This window comes from Saccostrea echinata, unplaced genomic scaffold, assembly GCF_033153115.1.
Source record: "Saccostrea echinata isolate AGI-Se365-2 ecotype Australia unplaced genomic scaffold, CSIRO_AGI_Sech_v1 ptg000028l, whole genome shotgun sequence".
Lineage (NCBI taxonomy): Eukaryota > Metazoa > Mollusca > Bivalvia > Ostreida > Ostreidae > Saccostrea > Saccostrea echinata.
The window spans coordinates 11,588,921-11,616,701 of NW_026889777.1; the positions used below are offsets into that span (position 1 = coordinate 11,588,921).

At 33.0% G+C, this 27,781-nt stretch overlaps 1 protein-coding gene and 1 long non-coding RNA gene across 2 annotated transcripts in view; both read left to right on the forward strand.

Moving 5' to 3' along the window:
- LOC133194121 (uncharacterized) overlaps positions 1 to 27,781 on the forward strand; it is a 98,723-nt gene that overhangs the window by 10,091 nt on the left and 60,851 nt on the right. The gene's annotated exons all lie outside the window — the stretch shown is intronic.
- Positions 1,368 to 27,160, forward strand: LOC133193871 (uncharacterized). The gene is made up of 21 exons (XM_061329786.1): positions 1,368 to 2,002; positions 4,708 to 4,815; positions 5,415 to 5,609; positions 6,645 to 6,781; positions 7,138 to 7,353; positions 8,204 to 8,335; positions 9,319 to 9,482; positions 9,857 to 9,928; positions 10,760 to 10,939; positions 13,430 to 14,549; positions 14,957 to 15,096; positions 15,398 to 15,535; positions 16,958 to 17,087; positions 17,401 to 17,544; positions 17,803 to 18,053; positions 18,814 to 18,961; positions 19,367 to 21,292; positions 21,514 to 21,566; positions 23,566 to 23,677; positions 24,014 to 24,129; positions 25,659 to 27,160. Exons 1-21 carry the CDS (start codon positions 1,368 to 1,370, stop codon positions 25,857 to 25,859), a joined length of 6,318 nt encoding a protein of 2,105 aa, XP_061185770.1. The 3' UTR covers positions 25,860 to 27,160.

The window sequence follows — 27,781 nt, forward strand, 5'->3', positions numbered from 1 at the left end:
TGGTCATGGTTCGATGATTTTTGAGAGAGTTATCCCTCTTGAACTTAGGAAAAAAAAAAAAAAATTTCCATTTCCACTCTCTAACTTTTGTAGAGATGTATTTATAAGGATGAAATTGCGTATGCAGGTATTTTACTAGAATATTTAGGTCAAGTTCAAATTTGGTCATGGTCCAATGATTTTTGACAGAGCTATCCCTCTTGAACTTAGAAAAAATAAGAAATTTTTAGTTTCCACTCTCTTACTTTGGTAGGGATGTATGTATAAGGTGGAAATTGCATATGCATGTATTTTACCAGAAAATACAGGTCAAGTTGGAATTTGGTCCTGGTCCGATGATTTTTGACAGTTTTCCCCCATGAACTTCGAAAAGATTTGTGCAAACAAATTTAAAACTAAATATTTGAAATTTTGGTGCATGTGGGGGCATTTGTGGCATTACAACACATCTAGTGATTTTGATGCTGTGGTGAAGTTCTACCTTTAGTTGATTTAATTTATTTTTGTTTTTTAGATCGGAATTACTTTTGTTTTTGTTCTCTTACCATTCTTTCTGATGCTCCTAACCAAAAATACAATTATTTTGTTGTAGAAGATGTCCATTTCCATTACAAGATTCAATCTGTTGGTTTTTTTTTTTTTAACCACGACTATTTGAGCAAATGCCTTTCTAAAAATATTAAGCTATTTACTCATTTGTACTTTTATCTTGGACAAAGATGTTTGGAGATGTAAAAATTTAATTATAGCAAAACAAGTGTAATTATATGAATGTTAATATTGAATTTTGTACAAGTTTTATGATTGGAACAATTATGATTACATTTTTTTGTATTTGATTATAATGTTGATCACTATTTGTTACTGATAAAACTGAAAAACAATTTTTCATTGGTCCAATATGGATCAAAGCATATTTATCATATATATCCGATGCAGATATTATTACATATTATAAATATATGGTATGTAAATGTATTGCTAAGAAAATGTAAATTAACATTTTAGCTATTTCAGTCTATGTGTGCGTATTTTGAAATGTGAACACCTTTATATTTCCTCTTTAATACTTTCAGTGATATATGGGAAGTTTTCCTGAATTTTTCAAGCCTTATATTTAATCATCACCTGTCAAATTGTTGCTATTAAATTTTGTTGTGTTGTACGGTTGACACACACTTATTTCAGGGCAAAGCAGTTTGATTGCTTAAAAACACGGATGTAAATAGAAATTACTCAAAATCACTAAAAAGCATGTGATAAATAATTTTGATTAATCGTATTATGTGGTAAATTAACACTTGGCTTATAGTTTTCTTTTTTTTTCCAGAAACCGTTAAGATCATTGAGATAAGTCCTTAAGAGCTATGAAGGACTTCGAGGAGTTTCCTGTCGTACAACGCCTTAAAGGCCGGAATCATTGTCTTGGTGACAAAGACTGTGTAGCGAAGGTGGTCTTCCACGGAAATTATGCAATCGGTACTTTAGACAAGTGTGAAGGAAAGTCCCATAAGGTTGCAGCTTCAAGTGCAGACATTACAAAACAACCACGGTATAACTGTCAGGGTCAAGGTTATTCAAAGGTCAATCAGAAGAAAAACCTGACAGAACAGGCCAATAGGAGAACAGTGGGTAGAAATGCTGAAAATTTACATGCAATATCTTACAACAAAAGAGAGAGACAGGGGGACAGGAAGAATATAAGTAAAATGAAGAAAACTGACACTGTGTCTGCATTATGCTCAGACAACAATAAGATTTGCCAGGAAAAAGGCAAAGAGGATAAACCTGAAAAGTTTGAGGAAGAGAACAGGGAAAGTGAAAGGAAGAAAATGAAAGTAGATCCTAGCGGCCAATGTAGCCACTCAGCCAGGAAAGCAGGAGAAAAGTATGAGTATAAATCAAAGAGTGTAGTCCATGCAGGGGAAGAAAAGAAAGACAGAGAAAAAAGAGACAAATCTGAGATAGACAGAAAAAACAAAGAAAGGCAGATCAAAATGAGGTAATGTCATTTGCTTTTCTTTTTTTGGAGACAAGTGCACATATAGCATTTACAGTGACTCCACAAATAAATTAAGCATGAATTATGTATACATATCCAGTCTGGTTTTGAGAATACTTGTATAAATTTGTAACAATATTTGTTTCTACTCCATCACTAACTGGATTCAAATAAAAAATAAAAAGAATTAAAAAAAACAATGAATTAAAGTAAAGAATTACTTGTAATTTGTATGCCAAAACTTTTTTCTCTTTTGTAAGGTATGCAAATTTTGATGATTCATCTTTGAATAAATTATCCAATTTGACAGCAACTGTATGTGAATTTGCATGATTTAAAAGCGAAAGTGCTTCTTAGGTTAAATATAACCAATTACTTGATTGATGACCCACATTTTGTATCCATGCATTTCAGATTAATTAAATTCAAATACTTTAACGTGTGTCTAGTTTTATCCATGTTTATAGCCTGTTAAACTGAATTTTGTGAAGTTAATTGTGCCATTTAAGTTTTACCCATGTTTAACCCTTTTAAATTTTATGAATTGAAATAATTGCATCATAAACAAACTTCATGTCAATGTTATTTCCTTGCTTTTTGCGTGATTGCATGTGAGGCATATGGGAAGTTTTAATTTCCTCCTACATGATCTTGAATGTTTAATTTATATAAAAAAAAGCAATGTCAGCTTTGGTCAATCTAATTTACCATCCGTTTCCGTATTAAGTTTTTGAACTGTTGTGCCAAAATTTTACAATGCTTGTGAAATTAATAAAAACTGAATTGAAAAATGTAAAATTGAGGACTTCCCGGATCCTTGATATATATATATAAATATATATAAATATTTATGTTGACTGGTGTTAGGTCTTATTTATTCTATCATTCATATCCCACTTCAAACAAATAGAAGATAGAACTGTAAAATAATTGATCACACAACATTTTAAAATTACAAAGTGCCACAAAAGATTTGATGGCAAAAAATTATAGGACTTAAGCTTTGTTACACATTATATGATAAAAATGCAAGACTTAGCTATTTAAGGAAATGGACAACTAATTTGACTGAAGTTGAACCCTTTGACCATGTTATACTGTATATAAAAATAAGCCAGTTATGACATGTGGGTGGAAGGGGGGGGGGGGGAAGGGTTCAAAACATGAACTAGCATTCATGCATAAAATTTACAAAGCATAGTAATAAAATTTACAAAGCATAGTAATAAAATTTACAAAGCATTATAGTAATAAAATTTACAAAGCATTATAGTAATAAAATTTACAAAGCATAGGAACAAAATTTACAAAGCATAAAAATAAAATTTACAAAGCATAGAAGTTGTCAGAGATGAAAAAGCTCCAAAATAAACATACATTGCACATGCATCCTTCAATGTACCAGCTACTTGTCATTGTGGGAAATTTAATGTAATATTTTAATTTAAATAGAAATTTGACAGTGCATGAAGTAATTGTTTTACGGTATACATGTAATTCAAGGTTGAGAATTTTTTTTTTAAAATTTGCATACTATTTCACAATTTCATTTTCTTATTTATACATGTTATATGAACATGTATTATTTAAAATTAGATACATTAGAGAAAATAAGCATGCCACCAGAATTTGTTGTGTGTGTTTTTTTTGTTTTTTTTTTTATGGTAAATTTGTGATATGCAGCTGATATTGCATATTTAAATATTTCACAATTTCAATTATTGAATATTTTATTGCAATTTTTTTTCCCCAGACAGTTAAAGCAATCATTGCAGACACCAGTTGATACATACACTTCAGAAATTTAATAAATTAAAGTCTGCTTGTGTTTAAGTGAAGTGGGCTAATTTGAACATAGCCATTTATGATTATATTGCAAGCACGAAATTGTACAGATTTAGTGGCGTAGCTCCATGTTGTAGGAGTATGGGGGCAGTGAACACTAAAAACAAGGAAGCCTATGTGAAATGTTTATTTTTATAAATTTACAGACATGAGATCTTCTAGCATTCAACTTCAAATTCTAGTAAACAGGATATAATAATGTTATTCATATCCATAAATAGATAAATATTGTATATATATTTTCAAGTACATGTATTGGAAAAAAAAAGAAAAATGGTGCAAAAAAAAAAATGTAAGCCAAAATGTAAACAGGAAATGATTAAAGGGCGGTGAAAAAATATCTTAAAAATAGATATATAAATTGAAAAAGGATATTATAATGATCAATTGAAAGTCAAGTGCTATTCAAACATGTTTAAGCAATTATGAAACTATGACAGTTGATTCTTTTTTTTTGTAATAGCTTTGAAACATAGACTAGATTAGAACTGTAATATTTAGGTACTGCATAAACTATCTCTGTGTTAATAACTTTTGAAAATGAAATTAAATTTAAAATTATGTTTAGTTCTGCAAATTTTGAATGTTAATCATTTTAAACAATTGAAGACATGTCTATATTTGTTAATGATTGAGACTTTTCCTTTTATAAGGCATCATAATTTTGTATATTGATGACAGTTCCAAAAACTTGTTTTAGCAGTGCTTTGCATCATAAATGTACTTGTCTGCCTGCAAGGTCACAGTTTAACCAACAAAACACAAGAACCTATAATCAAATCATGATTAAAACAGAGATCTTTGAGTTCAGTACCAGTACCTGCTTTGTTATATTTATTTCTGTCTACTAAATGTTATAGGTTGAATGGAAGAAAAGAGACATCTCCCAAAGAATTGTTGTGTGACCCAGTGGAGAAGATGGCCAGATACTGTGAATATTTGGAACCAAAGAACTGGACAACCAAAAGGTATAGGTTTATTGAAGTAGGTTCAGTCAACTCATTAACTCTTTAATCATGATAATGCTAATAAAGAGGTGAAGGAACATCAGCCAATGAAAATTGTCAAAATATTAAGTGCAGCAACCATTGAATACTGTAGGAATGCAGAGTAAGGCAACCAATGAAAACTTTCAAAATGATTAAATTTAAACATTATTCATGAACAAAATATTGGGATTAAAAAGTTTTTAAAAAAATGAACAATTTAAAGATTTTCAAATATGTTGAATTCAGAAATACATTACAAGTTAGATATGTAGTGTGTTTCTAGAAATAAGTATGTCAACTTGTTTGCAGTGAAAATTAAACAGAAAGTTGTAGCACTGTGAAGAAATTGTGTTGAATAAAACTTCATTTTCAAAATTAAGTACAGTCAAACCTCATTATCTCAAATATGACGGGACCAAGAAAAACTGAGAGATATTTGAGAATTCGAGATATCAAGGGTAAAATACTTAAAGAATAAGTCGCGGGACTTCCAAATCACTTTGACATATCCATAGTATTCAAGATATCAGTGTTTGAGATACTGAAGTTCAACTGTATTTCAAATTTTTGTTATCCAGAGATAGCCATGCCAAAGATGACAACAGATTCAAAGAGAATTTGGAAAAAAGTTTGAAATCAGAGAAGGGCACCAGCTTTAATGACTTAGAGAACCAGCAAAAGGAATCCAATATGAACACACCAAAGAACTCAATTCAAGAAAAGCAACTGACACATGGCACGAGTCAGCAAATTCACCAGCTCCACAGGCAAAAGTAAGTATTCTGGATCAAATGAAGATATACTAAATACATCTGTACTTTATCAGGGTTATTTTCGCCCCATGTTATTTTCACCCTTTCACACTTAAGAACAATTTTGCCCCATTCAAATTCACCCAATCACAGTTCTATTTATTTAAGTTAACTGTGTACTTTGAATTCACCTTGTTGTAAATTTGCCCACCTGTGATTAGGGCAAAAGGGGCAGAAATAAAATGGGGGTGAAATTTTCCCTGTACATGTAAACGTACATAAGATAGAGCACACAAAAGTGTAAAGTTCCTTTTCAACCGATTAGCACAATCATAAATAAGCACTCCTGAGTCTTGAAAACAACGTGTAATAGCTTAATCAATTTGTCTAAGTGTGAACATGAATTAGCGGAGAAGAAAGGCACTAAAATAAGTATGTTTGAGTAGCTGATTTTTTCAACACAGCAGTCACAGTCAGGTCAAGAGGTCAAATTTGTCATGATAAGACAAATCTGCTGTCAGAAAAGAACTAAATAGTGCTCAACAAATCAAATTTTGTTGTTTTATTATCCAAAGTTTGTAATTCACTAAACTTGAGAAATTCAGGTCTCATGGCATATATATCTTCCTGATTTTTACAATTGAAAATGGTGCATGTTTTAAGACATTTTTATGACAATGTTATTTATCTTTAATGCTTTGTACAGAAAGTATCAGTAAGTGGAATTTGAGAAATAATTATCTATTTTTTTTTGTTTAGTTTTTTTAGGGTGTACTTGTACATGTATATATATATATATATATATATATATATATATATATATATATATATATATATATATATATATATATATATATATATATATATATACACCCTATAAATGTGATTATTCATGTAAATGGCAAAGCTGTTTGTGCAAGAATTACTATTCACTATTAGAAATATTTCTTGTGCCAATAGTGAATCAAACAGTCATGCATGGACATGTGTATGAGTTTATGCACAATTAAATATCAGTTAACTTAGATATGTGTGTTACTTTGTTATCTTTTGCAGGAGTGCTGAGGAACACATGGGAGATCTAGGAAACCTGGTGGGGGATCTAAACTCTTTGTGGGGCCTTGCGTCCTTAACTTCTCCAAGTTACATAACCTTTTCACCTGAAAAGTTGTTCATTAAAGGCAGATTTAATGGTATGAAAAAATAATACAAAAACAAAAAAATAATTCTCTTAAAGTTCAGTTCTGAATAAGAGCTTAAATGTAGAAGTGCTGACAAAATGATTAATGTTTTTTCATTTTTTTATGGTGATCTTCATGGTTAATTTACTCATTAAAAAACATTATGATATATTGTGGAGAAAGAAAAAAAAAGAGTCAAACTGCATTTTAAGGAGAAACAGTAAACCCTTTGATCATGCAGTTCAAAAAAAAAAAAAAAAAGATTCCCTCTTGCTATTGAAACTAATTCAGACTTCAATGCCACAGAAAAAAAATCTTTCTTTTTTTTTTTAATTGCAATACAACTTTATTATATTTGAAATATTTAGAATGCAAAGCAAAATCAGATGAAGAAAATCAAATTTCAAAAGACACAGAGTACAAGACCAAAGAAGGATTAAATCTGGATAAGGAAGTTGGCTTTAAAGAGGACTTGGTCCCCGAGAAAGGGGAGAAGGAAACTAAGTATGACAAAAACATCATCAAGCACCCTAATGACCTTCAGAAAGAGATATCTGACCTTGAGAAGGACATCGAACAAAATGGTAATTTGATTTACTAACATATTGCGATTAGAAAATATATTTCATTGCTAAATTAAAAAAAAAATAGTCAGATAGTCCTTTAGATAAAACACAATAATCAATATGGACATTTCATATGGTCTTAGAAAACAGCTGCACAGACCTAATTTTAAATTTTTGAAACTAAGGGACTTGCATAGTCTAACTCACAAATTCAAATTATTTGCTATGACCGTATAAGCATACATTTTGCCTTCTTTGCAGAACTTGTCTTAACACAGTTCAGCATGAAACATGAAACACCTTTAATATTTACTTATTTTTCCCCTTTATTTGTTAAACCATCAGCCATTTGTCTTTGACAACATTCTGTAGCATTTTTTAGTAGAACTTATTAGATTATTTCCATGGAGATGTTTTTGTGCTATATTTGACTTCTAGTGTCCATGTATTTGTTATGCAATGATATTTACATTTGCCAACGCGCTTCCTTAAATGACAATTAATACTAATGAAATTGACACTCAATTTTTCATGATATGAAGTAAATCATGTGATCAGACTTTCGTACGTACAGCGGGCAAATTGCACGAGACATTTGGAAAGTATATTCTGTTGTGTCACATGATATCGTACATAAATGTTAGTTGCGCTTTCATAATCGAGTCTGAAAAGTGTAAATTGTTTATTAACAATTAATTGTTTTTTTAACAAGTTGGTTGCTGCATGATCAAATCTGCTATTTTGCCTTTCTGGCATTATAGGATTTAATCAGATGACCAACTTCATATCATATCCCAGTAAAACTCTAAATTTCCTTTATCTATTTTTCCATATAAAGTAAATTAATTGTTATTTTTAACATTGACAGAAAAAATTTTCCGAGAAATTCAGGAATGCATCAATGGCCTTGAATTTAAGTGGTCTCTATGGACACCAGAAATCGTAGAAGAAATGCTACAAGTATGCACTGTATATCAGCGTACATCCACAGCACTGAATGGTAAGATTATCAGAGGTAGATGTGTAATTATATGTGGAATGGGTTTCTGGATGAGTTCTCTCCCCTGATCCAGATCCTCCTAATATTACATATAGCCGTACTTAGTAACATATTGTGAGTCAGGAGTTTGTTTTTTGCCAAAACAATATTGTTATTTTTGTGCATTATGTCAATATTTTCTGTGTTATGCATCATTATTTTTTTGTTTAATGTCACGTGTTAAAGTGGGGGTGTTTCTGTCTAAATTTGGCATTGAATGAGTAATAAATGTTTGATTATTTCCGTCATGTTCGTAAATGTACACTTAGTAAAAAAATCTTTCCTTGTAATCACTTCCTCAAATTTTATGCATGTATTTGTATGTCCTTGTCTGGTTCTTTTTATAGGCGGCCTTTTATAGGTTTAAAAAAAAAATTCAAATGCAAAGTGTATACAGATTTGATGTTTTTCAGCACAGTAAAAACACATCCTAAGAAATATTCATCCCTGGAATTATAAGCATGTACCTATATATACAAGAAATTCATTGTTTGATGTAGACTTGTTATATAAGAGTAGTTGTACAACATTTGTATAGTTGTATGACAGGGGCTACATTTTACATATAAAATACATGGTTACTGCGTTGAGATATAAGTGATTTTTGAGCGAGGGTAAGAAAGTGTGATAAAATCTGAGGTTTGCTGAGCCTTATGTTTTTTCTGACCTGAGACCAAATATCCTTTATATTTTAATTAAGACAGTTACCACATATTTTGTTTATCCTGCAAGATAGTTTTACATTTGACCTCCCAAATGAGCTATTCTCAACAAAATTAAGACAGTTGAAACTATGATGCCATGGCATAAACAGTGCCAATTTTATGACATATTATAATGCTTTTAAAGAGCTATATTTTGACATTGATGGTTGTTGCAGGAAAAAATGCTTTATGTAGTCTGTATGTATATGTATATAAGTCTTTAATTTCTATTGTAAAAAGCATGCAAGAAAAGAAGACCTGAGGAAAAAGAACACAAGCGTCACATTCACAAAGCAGCTTTAAGCAGGCTCCCTACATCTGATCAGAGAAGAAAGGGAGATAAATTATTCAGCTCAGACCCTAGCGACAGTGATGGCAGGGGACATAACTCTTACAGAGGCAGGGTAAGATTGATATAAACGTTATTTTCTCTTTTATACTGTAAATGTATTGCATTTAGCTGTGTATTCTTTTTAGCGCCTTTCACGGAATGCAACTTCCACTAATTCACGTACAATGCTAAATGTCTTGCACATGTAGATATAAATTAGAACATACGGAAATGTGCTAAATCAAATCTTCGCTAACTTGTTCAAAAATCAATTTCCGCCAAATATCGTACACGCTGAATATAATACATTTACAGTATTAGTAATTTACAAGACACATTTGCAATACAGTGGTTAGCTTGAGTATGGAAATTTCCTTTAAATTTTTTCCTCACTGACTGATGAAGTTATTTCATTGTGAACAAATAGAAAGTATTTTTTTTTAATAGAAATCCAATGGAGAGGATCTTAGTGAGAAAGAAAATAGAAATCATGATGATGAGAAAGATAGAGACGAGAAGGTTGGTAGAAAAGGAAACTATCTCCTTATGACTGTATACTGAGTTATTTTCACCCCATGTTATTTTCGCCCTTTTACACTTGCAAACAATTTTGCCACGTTTTAAATTCGCCCAGTCAAAGTTCTGTTTAAGAAATGCTACTGTGTTCTTTGATTTCGCCCCGTTTTAATTTTGCCCACCTGTGAGTAGGGCAAAAGGGGTGTAAATAAAACTGGGGTGAAAATTTCCCTGTATATAATGGAAATCATATCAAGATGTGTTCTAGTTTTCAAGAGGAACTACACAAAAAGACTAACTAATATATAAATCTTCCTGCTCGGAAAAAAATTGCATGTGCACAGTTGTTAATGTATCCTGATTTTGCAAGTAACAAATTATTTAATTAATAAAAAATTATGAAAGAAATGTGTATGAAATAAAGAAGGAAACCATCTAAAATTTTCAATGTTGGTCTTTGGGAAATAAAAGTTTCCATCGTATATCTTATTATACTCTGCAAACAAACTTCAGGAGATGTGGGGATGAGGGTATGGAATATACTGATATCACCCTGTCCTGTCTATCTGACAAACAAACTTCAGGAGATGTGGGGGTGAGGGTATGGAATATACTGATATCACCCTGTCCTGTCTATCTGATTTTTTCCCATCTTTTAACATACACTGTATGTTTAGAGATTATCATTAAAACTGTTCGTATTATCTCTGAAGCTTCCCTAAGAGTGTTTTTTTTTTTGCTATTTGTTGATTTAGAATAACGGAGTTATCATTCCCATTAGGAAAGATCAGGTCAGAGACAGAATTTATTTATGAATATTTGACTCTAATTTAGGAGGATCCTCCCCTGAACAGAAAAGGACCGACACAGGAGCTGTATGCACGATCAAGGGAAGAAACTCCAAAGAAGATGGCAATAGATCCTAACTACAAGTATCGTAGAAAACACGGCCAGCTTCGAGATGGACTGAGACCATTGTCAGATTTTCTGGGACATTTACTTCATATTGACCAGGTAAGGAGGAAATTTAAGTCCCAGCATACTGCTTGTCGTAAAGACATTTTTATCAATTATATTAATGTTATCAATTATGATCAAAATCATGCCTACACATGGTTGCCTTTGTGAGAGAGATACAACTCAATACATTTTATAATAGTGAAAAGGATAAAAAAAAATGGAATGTTGATACAAGCCTTTGTGGGAAGTGATTTCCATAAATGGATGGAACAATGAATTACGCAGGTGAGTTAAGGCTAAATATAGGCATTTCTATGCAAATAATCTAATTAAAATGCCTAAGGACTATATTTATTATACAGAGAAAGTTAAAACTTATTGTCTAATACATACTTGATACCCACGACATGAGATAGCCAGTACACATTATGACGTCATATTATGACGTCATTGTCCTTTACTACACAAGATTATAAAGGGGATCAACAAAAATGCTCCGGCGCAAGGGCATGCTCTATTTTATTTAACTGAAACAAGGTATATTTAGAAGCAAAATATTCTAAATTTTGCTGGTATTGCTGCACAAATATCAACAGCTCAGTCGCATAATTTCTATTAGTAAAGTTTTAAGTTGAATAAGGGTAAAAATGTACAGTCCGGTATAAGTTTCCTCAAATTCCGATCAAATAAGAAAATGCCTGGGATTTGTGCAGCAGTTTTATTAATCTATAGAATATTCTTCTTAGCATTATACAATTTTTATGTAAAAATAAATAGGGTAATCCCTTGCGCCGAAGCTGTTTTGTTGATGTGATTAATACCTCCAGTAGGCAAGATCAGTGACGTCATAATATGACGTCATAATGTGTACTGGCTGTAACATATCGTGGGTACTAAGTATGCATAAGAAAATAAATCAAAACTTTCTCTAAATAATAAATATACCTCTTGTGCGTTTTTATTAGCTCATTTGCATAGAAAGGCCTATACCTAGCCTTAACTCACATGTGTATACTAAAATCAATCCTTGTTATCCTGAACTCGATGGGACCAAGAAAACACTTCAAGATATCTGATGATTCCAGATATCCAGAGTAAAATACTTAAACAAGAGGCCCATGAGCCACAATGCTCACCTGAGTAACTTTGGCCCTGCTGTTCTTCACCAGACTTTCCCCCATGTAATACACCTATTGTGGTCCTATCCTATCCCAGGGGTCATGATTTTAACAATTTATAATCTACACTACCCCAGGATACTTCCATATAAGTTTCAGCTTTTCAGCCAAGTGGTTCTTGAGAAGAAGATTTTTAAAGATTTTTTGTATATATTTCAATGTAAAAAGTGGATTCCCTATTGTGACCCCGCCCTACCCCCAGGGGTCCTTTAAAAAAAAAAATTTAGAATATACACTACCCCAGGATACTTTCACATAAGTTTCAGCTTTTCTGGCCCAATGGTTCTTGAGAAGAAGATTTTTAAAGATTTTTTTTCAATATATTTCAATGTAAAACTTGGATTCCCTATTGTGGCCCCACCCTACCCCCGGGGGTCATGTTTTTAACAATTTAGAATCTACACTACCCTTGGATGCTTCCACATAAGTTTCAGCCTTTCTGGTTCAGTGGTTCTTCAGAAGAAGATTTTTAAAGATTTTTTTCTGTATATTTCAATGTAAAACTTGGATTCCCTATTGTGGCCCCACCCTACCCCCAGGGGTCATGATTTTAACAATTTAGAATCTACACTACCCCAAGATGCTTCCACATTAGTTTCAGCTTTTCTGGTTCAGTGGTTCTGGAGAAGAAGATTTTTAAAGATTTTTTCTATATATTTCAATGTAAAAATTGGATTCCCTATTGTGGCCCCGCCTTACCCCTGGGGGTCATGATTTTAACAATTTAGAATCTACACTACCCCAAGATGCTTCCACATTAATTTCAGCTTTTCTGGCCCAGTGGTTCTTGAGAAGAAGATTTTTAAAGATTTTTTTCTGTATATTTCAATGTAAAAATTGGATTCCCTGTTGTGGCCCTGCCCTACCACCGGGGGTCATGATTTTAACAATTTAAAATCTACACTGCCCCAGGATGCTTCCACATAAGTTTCAGCTTTTCTGGCCCAGTGGTTCTAGAGAAGAAGATTTTTAAATGACCCCACCCTATTTTTGCCTTTTCTTGATTATCTCCCCTTGTAAGGGGATTTGGCCCTTCATTTTAACAATTTAACTTCCCCTTCACCCAAGGATGTTTTGTGCCAATTTTGGTTAAAATTGGCCAAGTGGTTCTTGAGAAGAAGTTGAAAATGTGAAAAGTTTACAGACGGACGGATAGACAGACGGACGGACGACGGACAATGGGTGATCAGAAAAGCTCACTTGAGCTTTCAGCTCAGGTGAGCTAAAAATAAGTGGTTGGGAATTCATAATCACTTCAACATATCCATGGTATTTGAGGTATCAGTGTTAGAGATATTTACATTTTAATAAAAATCAGCATTTTATTTCAATTTCTTTTTTGTATCAGAAATCATTATTCTTGTAGGATATTCCTCCAGATTTAATGGCAGAGGTGAAGGGCTTTATTGAGGATGTTAATCCCTGTCTCGTGCTTTGTTTGAAAAAACAGACAGAAAATGACCTTGAACTTTGTGAAATATGTACCTGCTTGATGGCCTTGACCACTCACTTTGGCAACTGTAACAGCGAAGTCTTGAGATGTAACCTTTGCACTCAACTTTTCCGACTCGTACAACAACATGTGCTTCTTTGTCGAGAAAATGACAGCAGTGCCACATGTCCTGTGCTTGTCTGTCGAAAAATTTCATTTTTGATTGATGAAAATCCACTATTGATCTTCACCAAAGAGGGCAAAATTTGGAGGAAATTGAAGAAGTATATGGGAGGGTACATTCAGAATAGAAAAGAGAAAACAGACACCAAAGTAGAGGATGTTGGAGATACATTATTCTCAATGACTAGCTTGACCAGTATAAATCCATTCGGCTTCCAGAGCTTAGGTACTCCAGTTAATCCTCCCACTGTGCAGAAAGTTCCGCGTCCTAGCACTCAGTACATGCCCTCACTGACAATAATTCCTGAGGACCAAGACAGGAGCCTGAATGTACCAGACAACCATGAGCCTCCCGCTCCCTCCAGAGTGTCCAGTTCTGAGCCCATTGTGAAGAAACGAGATGATGGAACCATTGAGTTTCTAAAACCAAGTTTTCGTCCTAAGATAAAACCAAGGAAACCTCTGCTCAAATTCGGATCCGCGGGGAAGCTACCAGTACATCCACCATCTCCCATGGTTACAGGGCCCCCACCTTCATTTACTATACCCAAAAATGAGCCACTCAGGTCCCCCACAGGGGGGAAACCGATCCGAAAAGTTTCCTTCAAAATGGAAAGGCAACTTTTTGGTAAATTTCGTGATGTAGAACCAGATGCCTTCCCAGAAGCCACCAGTTCTGTTCCGACGCCCGTGGAGAGTGAAGATACCTCGGAATCAGAGTCTCAGTCATCCATACCATCCGAACCGTCATCTCTGGAAAAAATATACGGCTTCCAGCTCAAGAGCATCCGAGAAGGAAGTCAGCGCTGGCATATGGAGGATCCTCAGTTTCTGTCTTTGAAAGAAAAACCTACTGGATTCCCTGGAATAGGTAACATTTTACAGTGTCAAGGGTCAAGACAGATAAATTTCATTTTCAGGAAAGATATTTGTTGTTTATTCAAGTGATTGTTACAAAAATTGTTTAGATAAATGAAGTGGCTGATTACAGAACCTATAAATGATTTGTTACGTGAGAAAAGGTACACATGTACATGTAGGTCCAGGGGAGGTGGTGTATGGATACATAGGAGGTGGTGTATGGATACAGAGATGTTTAACTTGACCTCATGACTTATTGTTGACATTATTATTACAGGGGAGGTGGTGTATGGATACAGAGATGTTTTACTTGACCTCATGACTTATTGTTGACATTGTTATTACAGGGGAGGTGGTGTATGGATACAGAGATGTTTTACTTGACCTCATGACTTATTGTTGACATTGTTATTACAGGGGAGGTGGTGTATGGATACAGAGATGTTTTACTTGACCTCATTAAATACTGGGAGGAGCTTAGATTGCAGTATAAAGAGTTTGGAAGACTGCTACAAAAGAGTGTCAAGGAGGAAGGAGTTATCTACCCTGACTGTAAAGTAAGAATAGGAGTTATTCATCTTGAAATGACATTTTTGTGTAAATTCACCTTGTTTGAAGAGAAATAAACATTTAAAGCACAGCAAGAAAATATGTTTATTTCACACATTTGAAACTTTAAGATGAAAAAAAACCCCACAAACACCATTTGACATTTTTATCATGGTATTTAAGTAATATTCCAATTGAAGGTGCCTGCCTCAACCCAATGTAAAACTTGCTTTTTAAGTGAAATGTTCCTTAGAGATTAAACTTTTTCAGATATCATTTTAATATTGAGATGACATTTTTTTTTACCAGAAAAAGCTGATGATCATGGGACACAGATACCAGAAAGATTTCCAGTGGGTTCGACTGACGCACCTTGGACGTGGAATGTTTGGGAACTGTCACCTGGCTAGCGATTACAATACCGACTACCAGTTCTGTATTAAAAAGGTCAGAGGCTAAATGTCAAGTGTGCAAATCAGTGTATTAATTGTTGTACATTGTAAAGCTTGAACCTTTAAGCATATTTTTTAACCTGTATTAAACTAGATAATCAAAGTAAATTTTTTTTACGAAGGTTGTCCGTAAAGTTCGTGGACAAACTGTACATTACAGCCTTGGTGTTTGTTTAGAGAGGAATAAGGCTTAATATCTTATTAATACTTTATTTGTACTGTCTATCAGTTTTCAAGAAAATCTAACTGTTTGAAAATATGATTATCAAGCTTTAAAAAGATTTGTTATATGTTCACCCAGCAGCGTCAAAATACGTCATAATATAATTGCAAGTTAGTATAAATAAAAATTCCTCAGATTCTCTCAACGTAATATCATTCAAGCAATACTATTTTGGTGTCATTTTGCCCATTTATAAAACATGTTGATTAACCAGTTTTCATTTCAAAAGCTTTTTCATATATGATGTAGTTTTAAATATCCCCCAGTTTTCTGAAACTTCATGCACCGTTAGAAATTTGTCAACATTGAAGACGTTGTGCACTTCGTGCAAACATCCTCCAATGCCTTAAGAACGTCCTTTCCTGTCACTTATCATCCTTCAAACTAAAAATGTGACTATCCAATAATAATAATTTATACCATTTAAATACAACTGAGCAGCTGACAATTAGTTTTTGATTCCTTTAGTTTTCTCTGTTCTTTTTTAATTAGAGTTCATACAAAACGTTAAAACTGCGCTCTGCTCCAAATGGTCAAAATTTCATGCATTTTTAGACAATCCACACGGACATAATTATGGATTCTTATATGACTTTCAGAGGCATATGTGAACGATAAAATTTTAACTCGATAGTCTGACTTAAGATTAGGCTTGTCTACTTCATAGTACAGTTTTTACGAGTTTTAGCGCAATGTCCATTGCAAAACAGAGAAAAGGATGTTAAAAAATTGACTTCGGTTATTGGGCAATTTTTCCATTACTCTGGGTCCCGATACCTCCTTATCAAAACCTTAAATATTACTTTTAATTATTAGAGTTTTTACTCAACAATGCAAATAAGAATAAAACCCTGTAAAAGGAAGGTAATAGGATATAGTTTTTAGGAAATTACAATTTTATTTGTAAAATTAGTGCCCTGTCCACGAACTGTACAGACAGCCTTTGCATTCTTTGACTGTAAGAAAATAATAAGACAGTATGAAAATCAATAGCAAACTTATAGATGTTATATACATGTACATGTACTCAGGGATTATATTGAAGGAATTAAAATTGAAATTGTGCAAATGAGGAAGGGATGAAAATATATTATTCAAAGACATTGATACTGCACTATACGCCAAAGGCATCACGGGCACTAAGTAAGTAAAGACGTTGGTAAAATTAAATAATTCTTAAATAATTGTTCACAGATCCACATCTCCAAGTACCGAGAGGACGAAATAAAGATCTGGTCTGACTTAGATCATCCTAACATTGTAAAGTTCCATGGAGCACTTCGACGAAAGGAGAAAATCTACATTATTTCTGAATTCATTCCTGGTATTTATATATTTAACATTTAGCCTTAAATCAGTTGTATGTGTATATACATGTATTTTCAAAGACTGTGTCAAATACTGAATATTGTTTTCATTTTGGATTATTCCCATGGAAATTTTTGCTTCTATGGTACCTTTCTGTTTGATGGGAATATATATTGACATCAATTTCAACAACATTTGAAAAATTTATGGTGTATTCTAAAGGATTTTCACACCGCACAATCAAGACAGTTGCACTTTTTTCTTCCAGTTAATGAGTATTAAACTGGCCAAGAAAATTTGATAAGTTTGATGAATTTCTTGATTTGCAGGAGGTAACCTCACTGAAGTCATAAACTCCCAGAGGACCTTGATGAGACGTCTGAGTCAGAGAAATGCTTTACGGCTTTTTAATCAGCTTTTAAAAGTCCTGATATACCTTGAAAAGAAGTCTGTTATTCATGAAGACATCAAATGTAAGGAAATTAATTTTAATTGATTATTTTTTTTTTAAATGTTATCTGTTTTATGAGGATTTGTAATTAAAGATGATTTAAAGCACAACTTCGGTTTAGAAGTGTATATTAATTGAAATCACAACAAATTTATTTGTTACCTAGTAACTTTCAAATTCAGAAGTACATTCTAAACAATATTTTTCAAATCTGTGTACAAGTATTTTTACTTTGTTCTTATTGTTCTGAATTTAATTTCCATTTATTCTTTGGTTCCAGCTGACAATATTCTCTTGAGAGAAGATGGCAAAGAAATAGTAGTGGCAGACTTTGGGGTCGCTAGGAGGCAGACTTCAAAAGTTTCCAATCTCGTAGGCACACCCTCCCACTTCAGTCCAGAGAAAGCAAAGTGCAGTGGGCATAATTTTAAATCTGACCTCTGGGCAGCCATGTGTGTCCTTGTTCATATTTTGAGTGGGCATCCCCCATGGGTGAAGCGGTATCCAAACGCAACAGCCATACATTTCCTGGTAAAGAATGCATTTTTTACCAGACATATGCATATATATATATATATATATATATATATATATATATATATATATATATATATATATATATATATATATATATATAGATATATATATATATATATATATATATATACGTACAAAATATTTAAATAAAATGCAGCAGAATTTAGAATTAAGGAAAAGGTATAGTCATTGACTTGGGATGGTGCCTTGGATCACCTGATTTTTTTCAGGACACCCTATTTTCACGCAATGTTATTTAAGCAAGACAACATTTTCACAAGTTCTGGTTATTGTTGTTTATAATCTTAAATAATAAAGATAAACACACAAATGATATTTTTTGGAGCAAACATCCTCGTATTTTTTGAAAAAGTTCCCGCAAATAAAAGGGATTTTACATTATAAACAGAGGGATCTATCATCATGTCATACCAATATTTTGTTGTGCATCACAATATCAAAATTTTACATTCATTCAATAATCATTTTCAATAGATATCATTCCTTGTTAAAGTATGTAGCTCACAGTCTAAGCCTGATATCTATATCAATTTTATTCTTTTTAATTAAGAGATATATTTGAAAGCTTTCTTTCTTTTAGAATTATTTTATTTGTGCACATACATGTATGTTTAAAGTTTTAAAAACCTTTCAGCACTCTGGAATTACTAGATTTTTTTCATACCTTTGAAACTATTTGTTAGCTATTTTAATATATATTTTTTTAATATATTTGGTTGAATTTAATTATCAGATCGCTACCAAGGAAGCACCCGTAGAAGACATTCCGAAGAACATACACCATGAGTTACAGGACCTGATAAAAAGTGGGCTAGAGAAACAACCCCAAAATCGACCATCTGCCAAAGAACTGCTGCAGCATCAGGCATTCCAACTTATAAGTAGGTTTAATTCTGATTGTAAGAAAATGTTAAGTTTATAAAAAAAAAAGGGATTCCTTTTAATATAATATCAGTTATTGTGATATTTCATTTGAAATATTGATAATTTTTCTCTGATAATTCTTATAAGTTTAATAGAAACTCATTTTACTAGTTTAGTAATGAAAAGTGTATGTATGTATACTGCAAATTTTAGAAAATCTGGTTGAAAATATTGCAGTGGATTTTATTACTAGCAGTAGACAATTTTTATTCAGATGAATACTCTTTTCTTTGTTTGGTTCATATATGTAGTGATAAGCTAATTAATATGTGATTATGAATAGAATGATGTATTAACTAGTGTATATATCCTCATCAAATAAAGGAGGTTTTAAGATTTTTGCTTCTTCATTATTTCTGTAGATGAAGGGGCAGACAATCTGTACTCAGTTCTCAATTCTGGGAGCTTGACTGATGATGACACGCGTCTGCCATCAAACACGCTGACGGGACCAACACGAGAGATACTAGAGGAAGTGGAAGAAAGCCTGAACAATCCTAATGAAATGTTTAAAGATCGCGTGGTCATTAGAGAAGATATTACAGATATTTTGGGCAAGACCAACAAAATGGAAGATACTGCTGCAGCCAAGGTGCAAAGTGAAAAAAAATTGAAAAATGAACTTCCTTCAGACAATGTAGACTTTAGATTTCCAGGGAGTATGATGGTCAGAGAGAAAGAAAACCCAAACATTTATTCCAAGCTGCAAGAGTTAGTCCTAGACGTTGGTTCAAAAGACTCAACAAGTGGCGGAAATCATTTTATTGAAAGCTTGAAGAAGTCCATCTCAGCCACTCCTGAGGAAATCTACAAAGAAAGCATGAAAGATCCTGAGGACTTGCTGATGCAATACCTTTATGATGACTTCAGTCATTTAACTCCCATAGACACGAACCTAACAGTTCTTCCTCTTTATTTGGCCGGGGAGGCAGACATGAACCACGAGAGCAGTACCAAAGAACCTCCAGAGGATGATAAACTAAATATTTCTGGAAGCTTTTATAACAATTTGCCAATTTTTTTGTTAAAGGATGATGAGCAAAAAGATGTGGATGATGATGAAGAATCCGAAATAGATAGGCTTCATGCAAGGGCCTTGAATGAGCAGCTTTCAAAAACAAGCAGCACCAGTGATCTTTTGGGAGTGGGATCCCAGAGTTCCCAAATCAATAGTGGTAGTCACGGGAGCAGTGAATTCAACCAGGACCACATCATCCAGACCCTAATGGAGGAGCCTGAAAATGCAATTGGGGCAGGGGGGAGCAGTTCAAGAAGTCGATCGGGGTCAACAAGGAGTGATGGGACCAGCAGGAAATCAAGTCATTCTTCTAGCTCAGCCATTAGTGAATCAGTGTTAAATCTTTTAAGTAAGCCTCCAGATGGTGTCAATGACAGCCACAACAACAGTAATGCAACAGTTGGAGGAAACCTTCCAAATTCCATCTTGTTTGACTTTGAGAGCTCTACTTCTAAATCCAAATCAAGTGAAAGGTACTATACCCCAAAGGAAAATATTTCAGGGGAAGATGAAGCGAAAGAGGAAGAAACAGGGACCAATGATTTGCCTCAGAAGACAAGAGATGAAGAGGGACAACAAATTCCTTCAGATTTGATAGAAGGAAATCAGGCTGCAGGAGACACAGTGACAAAATCAGCATCCAAAATGATACCCATTCCATTTGGAAGAGAAAGTACTGGAACTCCTCCATTAAGCACCATGTGGGAGGAATGGAGTAAGGATGCAGGTATTACAGAAGATGACCTTTTTGCTAGTGATGAGCCATCAAACGGCAAATCTGGGGACCTTACGAGCAAATCTGAAGGGTCCTTGAAAGGCAATTCCAGTTTAAATTTAAGTGGACAAGAGTTTAGTGGACCCCAAAGTGAATTAGTGGCTCAAGAACCAATAAGACCATTTAAAATAGCTAAGGACCCAGATGACCCCAGTAAGCAAGAAGTAGTCGTGGACCCGGATCCTAGTAAAGCTCTCCCCACTCCTGTCAATTTCAAGAGAGAAACTCCCAAGCTGAATCTGCAGATTCAAAATCCATCAAAACCAAGAGACAGTTCAAAGCGACTCTCCAACCCAGATATGAAAATGCCTTACAGTCCACTGACTCCCCAGAAGTATTACACTCCACAAATAACTCAGAGAAAGCCCCCTTTTTCACTTACAACTCCAACATCCGGGTACTATACCTCAACCCCAGACAGCATCCTTAGAGGGGCCTTCCCTTCCCCACGGTCAGCTTCTCCCAGAAGCCAAAAGGAACAAGATGAAGAATATGGTAAGATGAGTTGATATTTATGAGATTGTAATTGTAGTAGAAATTCAACAAAGAAGTGCTTTTGTAAGCAGTATCTCACACTGTAATTTGTGTTTTGTCTGGTATCATTCTTTTTGTGTCTCTTCGCACTTAGATCATGCTACTGGTAAATTGATGAATGTACTAATAAGGAGATTCGGGACATTTTAATTCTTTATATGAAATATGCTTTATTTTAACAGAGAAGCTGGTCAGAGATTTGTCAGTTCACAGTGGGGAACCTTTACATGAATTGGTGAGTGATTAATGTACCTAATACTGTACAGTAAAAACTGTATAATCTGACACCTATGCAATCTGTTTCACTATCTATTGCAACCTCATTTTTTTTTCATTTCCACCTTACTAATCTCCATATTGTTTACACTGTGCAATTTGACACCCTGTCTATTCTGACACAAAATTTGTCTCTCAGTGCCTGTCGGATCAGACAGCTTTTCCCTGTATCTGACAGTGATTAGCACTATATGCTCTTGGTATCAAGAGGGTACATTTCAGTATTGTACTGAATATCCTGAAAATGTTCACACCTGTTTTAAAGATGAACTTTGGTATCTTGAACACATATCTTAAATACCTTGCATATGTAATGTCAGCAGGGATTATTGCAAATTTTAGCACCTTTAGTTTACCATCAGAAGAATTGCTGCTTGTACTAGAGTGTCAAGGAGCAAAATGGAAATGACTCTTAACTAGGTCCAAGAAAAATAAGGAGTTGAATACAGAAAAAATTGGTTATTATATTGAGAATAATATATGGCAAAATCTGTATCACACCCATATACAGTCAAACATCATTATCTCAAACTCGAAGGGACCAAGAAAATACTTTGAGATAACCGAGGATTTGAGATATCCAGGGTAAAGTACTAAAAGAATAAGCAGCTGAGACTTCAAAATGACTTCGACATATCCATGGTATTCGAGATATCTGTGTTCCAGATACTGAAGTTCAACTGTATATCAACCCAAGACTCCAATATCAGCCTGAGAGCCATAGGCCAAATTCATAGTTCTAAATTTCATGAAGAACATTTTCAAGCCCACCAAGATTGTCATTGATCCTTTGTTTTCCCCTCTGGAATGTAGCTCAGTAGATCTGACACACCTTTTTGTAGGTTGATAGATGTAGTACTTGTTTAGTAAGGTAATATTTTATGGCCAGAATGCTGCTGTACCTGACTTGGCGGAATCTCTGTGTGTATAAGTATTGTAATAGCGTTTCTCCTTGCACTGTGATTTACCTTTCAGCTTTGTATACAAGCTTTCATCTGTGAGTGTTTTTCGTACTGTATTGGGTTCTGCATATTCATGATAAAGTTCTCTGTTGAATTTTCTGATTTTATGTTCATATAGTTCCCAAATTTTCCTCGTTAATGATTCTAACACTCTGTCCCCCATTTCTATCTCTTTTGGTGATCATTTTTCCATTGTTTACTTAAACAATAAAATGCTTTCTTTGGTTGTTAGTACAGGAATTAATGTTGCAGCTGTTGCAGAAAAAATGCATTACCCGCTTACGTGGGTTATGTAATTTTTTCAGCAATAGCTGCAATGTTAATTCCTGTACTAACAAACAAAGAAAAACAATTTTTTGCTTATATTTATATCTGCGCAAATAATCATTTAAAGTAGGATTTAGTAGATGAAATAGTGTGTTATTGATATGTACATCATTGTCTGTTTCATTGATGGAACAGCCACTGCTCCAGAAATCTATAGAGGTGATATGCTTAGTGGTGTTTACAGACTGATAAATGGCAATGGTTTTCTTAAGAAATAAAGGAGATAATATTCAGTTGATATAAATATTTAACTATCGTCTACTCCCAAGTAGAATAAATCCGAAGCACTCCAAATGAAAAATACAAAGATGTTCAGGAAAGGTTTGATACATGGTGTGATAAAGGATGAAATAATGGGTGATAAATAAATACAGAGTGTGTATTAAAGGCCATGTGCCTGTGTTCATATCAGGGATGCAAAAATCCTGTATTATTTTACAAACATATAGTAAAATGAACTCATGCTTACAGCGAAGTGATTTTCATTCCTAGTAGTTTAAAAAAAAATATCTTGAACTTAATGGTTATAATGAATTATGCTTATAATTAATCACAATTTTTTACCCCTTGCACTTGCTATATACATGTACTTTGTATATAAGCTTGGTTACACTGCCGATCAGTATGCCTTGAATACTTTAAGATAAATTTAGCCATGTTCTATTCTAGGACGAACCAACATATAATAGGACGGAGCTACAATCATCTTTGACCGAGGAAGAGGAGTTCGAGTACAGCCTTAAGTTTGTCATTGATAATTATGTCACCGCAGAGACAAATGGTAAGCACTGAATTAAATATCAGCTTTGCATTCTTACTTCTGTTTATCATGTGAAAATTTAAATATATATACATGTATATATATTGTACGTACTACAAATACATGTACTGGTACATATACATAAGTAAATACTACTGTGTCTCTAAAAAATTGTCATATATTGATTTGTTTTGGTCTGTTTAATATTGTGGGTAATATTTGATTTCTTATATGCAATTTCATAAGGAGGGGGTGGGGGAAGGGGGGTTATACTTGATTATTGGTATTTATTCTCAGAGATTAAAGTGATGGTCACATCTAATTTGTTACAAGACTTTGTTTTTTGGATTATTTCAGATAAAAGCATCAAAGTGGAAATTCTGAAGTTGGACGGAGAACCGTTTACAACAAAGTTGTCATATGAGTACAGTACCCGGTCGTGGAAAAATTTTGTAGAGGAAAACTTTTCAAGGGTATTTGTGATTTTTTTTTTCTAATAAACGAGCCTGTTTGTCTAAATGCCTGTGTGTCATTTGTGAATTGTGTGCTGTTTGTGATCTTGATTACATTTTCACATTTTCTCTCAAAACCACAGAGTCAGTTTCAATTATACTTGTAATAAGGTAAATGTGGATGCATGTAGAAATTCATTTTTTTTTTTTCAAATGAAGTACTTTGATCATTTTCTTGTGGTGGTGGTGATGGGGAGGGGGGAGGGGGTCTGGCTAATAAAGCTTTTAAAGTTCCTTCTTTAGGACCAATGAACCAAAAAAGACAAACCATACATAAAATATTTCTTAAAGTAGTATACATTTAACTTGATTAAATTAGTACATATACATGTTCCACTGATTGGGGCTAGGATTAGGTCTCAGCAGTTCACCAAAGTTTTACAAAGAAACTAAAATATATTTGTTGTAAGAATCATAACAGATCTTTATTGGACAGCTTGTAATACATGTAGTTATGAGTAAAAAAATAAAACCTTAAAAATATGCATGTAGTTGAATACAATGTAATAAGAGTGGACAAGGTGGGTACAATCCCCAAGCTGGTCTAAGAAATATAATTTTCAAAATTCATATAAGAATTATATTTGTTAAAAGATTTTAAACTTCATGAATAATTCAATTTATTAAACTTTTTTCTTTAAAGTATTTAAATTTTATTGCTTAATCAAAAAAAATTCTGTGTGAAAAAAGAGACTCATGAGGGATCAGATCTCTTGACAGATTACATTAAATGTGATATTGTAAACATCGTAATCACTGCGCTACGCAGTTAATTTGAGTACAAAAAATTAAGAAATTAAGATTGTAGAATTTTCTTGGTCACATAATTTTTCTTAGAAAAGTTCAACTTTTATACTGAATGGGTTCAGATCCCTTTTTAAAAAAAAAAAAAAAAAAAAAAAGCATAACGTATATTTTTCTATTAATTTTCTTTCATTTAAAATGGAGACTTGACCCATTCATATTTAAAAATCATTATTTATGGTTACATGTATAATTGACCCATTTTCCTCTGAAAATGCATGCCATAGCTGTCAACTTAAAAAGAAAATGAAAAAAATTCAATTGATAAGCAATTAAATAAATTAAAAGAATTAAATATACATTACATTACTAAAAACACATTTTTGGAAAGATAAAACTGAGAAATATATTATATAATTGCCTCAGAGTGGGGGATTGGCCTCCTGGTGTTTGCCCGGATTCCTTGCTTAAATCATACATTTTTGTAGTAAGGGTTGTCTTACTTTTCCATTATTTTGTAAATGGGTTTTTTTTCCCCATACAAACATTTTACTTGATAAATTTTTACTTGTTGAAAACATTTTTCTCAGCTCATTGGAGTGTGAATAATTTCAATAAGTGACTAATGTGAAAGAAAATCAAATGTAAATTTTATTATTTAGTTTTTATTATATTTTTGGCAATTGGCCTCAATTTTTTTTTCTTCCATTTAAAAATTAAACATTGAACATTTGTTGTTGTTTCAGATAAAGACAAGTGGAGTTGAAATGCTAACTCTGTGTTTTATGGATAACAGAGTGCTGGATCTACAGGAGAAACCTATAGATTGTCACCAGGACTACAGGGTGTCCCTAAAAGTGGTGGAAGTAACTGAACACGGTCGTGACAACTTAGCCTGGTACTGTCAGAATGGAATCTGCAGAAGTGGAGGAGGAATCCCCGTCTAAATATAGACTAGAAATTCCTGTCTGAAAATAGATGAAATACCTGACTAAAAAATAGATTTGAATTTGATGTAAAAATCAATTTTAATGATTTTTTTTCTATCTGTTTTATTGTTTAGTGATAAAAATCTTCCCAAAGAAAAAAGATCATTACTGGTTATGGGCCCAATATACATTTAATATCCTTTTTGTATCAATTGTTTTTAGCTCTACTGGACCATATGCATTAGGAAGGTCTTTCATCTGTCTGTCTTCCCATCTGTAAACAATTTTATAGAACTTTACTCCTAGAGCTACAGTCTTGTCAGAGACTTCTGGTCCTGAATTATTATTTTCTACTAGGATATATTAATGCAGTCATTTTGTAAGGATAGATTTGACGTTGAACTACTTGTCCTTGCTGATTTGTTGTGTTTCTAATGAAATCATTCAGAATGATTGGATTGATGTAAAGAAAAACACCATTACTGCTAACTATTCCCTTTAGCTTTAAATGATATATAACAAATGTAGAATTGTTTGTCCCTGGCACTTTACTAAAAGCATGTTTGAATGTATTCATTATGTACTTTACATTCATGTATAATTCAGTATTTTCTATGTGTGTTTACAAAGTTTTTGGTCAACTTTTTTGTGACTTGCTTTATATTTTCAACTAAAAATAGAATTTCATATGTCATAGTGATATTCATACATACATACAGTCAAGACTCATTAATCAAAATGCTTGTCTTCCATAGTAATCACTCTAATTAATTAGACATCCATAATGCTGAGATATTCGTTATATAATTGGTAGATATAAATGTAAACAAAGTCATCCAGATAATTGGTGTCCTGATAAATGAGGTTTGACTGTATGTACATTTATAATTATGGACAACCAGTGGTTCAAAAGAAATTTGCCAGATTTGACTGTAAGACAACAACATTTTAAACAATTAAATTTACTGAAAAGGAGTTGAAGTTTAGATCATTTTAGGCAAGATTTTGGAATACACAACATCTGGATAAGACAAGTTTCAGTTTGTGTGTATATATATATGAGCAATAAATTGAATAGGTTTATAATGTTACGTTACATGTACAGTGCATATTGGTCAACTGTTGTAGATTCTTTTCTTCACAAAATAGCCAATGTGGCTAACTCATAACTAAAGAGTTTGAATTTTTTTTAAATGATTTAAAAAAAAAAATGTGGCTAAATGGTTAATACCAAAACAAATTCTGCTTTATTATTTTCTTGCCTTATGTGACTATGCACTTTAAAATCATATATTTGTGCCATATTTCAGTTTTTTTTTAATTTGGTTTTTATTTCTTTAAGAAAGAAAAATTGGTTTTTGATTTAAGATATTTAAGTTCACTTTGAATGTTGTATTTTGAAGAGTTTTATATCTGAAGAGGTCAAATTTTGCTGGCATGAGAAATATTTCGATGTTTCGTGACTTCTCTAGTCTTTGGATACACAATGTTTTATGAAGGAGACTTTTGTATATATCTGGGAGTAATTTCATTTCAATTATTAAGTATTCTCAGAAAAAAAAATTGACTTGGCTAATATTGTTAAGCTATGACAAATAACTGTGAAAATGTGTTATGTTTTATATGAAAGGATGGTCTGTCTCTCAGAATGCAGCAGTATGCAATTTACCTTCATTTCCAAATAGACTAGAGATTCTCATATACTGTAAACGAACTTTTATTAATGTGCCTGAAATACCCCCAAGTTCTGCGACCTTTTACTTGCGATTGGAACTTCCTGGATTGATTTCAAACTGACAGATCGCGAATAAAAAGCGCCTCAAATAATAGTTGGTTTGTAGTACCATTAAAATTTGACCTACTTTGAAACACATGCATAATATAAATAATACATATACAATAATAAAGATTAGATTTAATATCTTACAACTGTTGTTTAT

Coding starts and splice junctions, on each gene's coding strand:
- LOC133193871 (XM_061329786.1), top strand. CDS start 1,368: ATGAAGGACTTCGAGGAGTTTCCTGTCGTACAACGCCTTAAAGGCCGG. Junction 10,940..13,429: donor ATTTACTTCATATTGACCAG/GTAAGGAGGAAA, acceptor TTATTCTTGTAG/GATATTCCTCCAGATTTAAT. Junction 17,088..17,400: donor TATTTCTGAATTCATTCCTG/GTATTTATATAT, acceptor CTTGATTTGCAG/GAGGTAACCTCACTGAAGTC.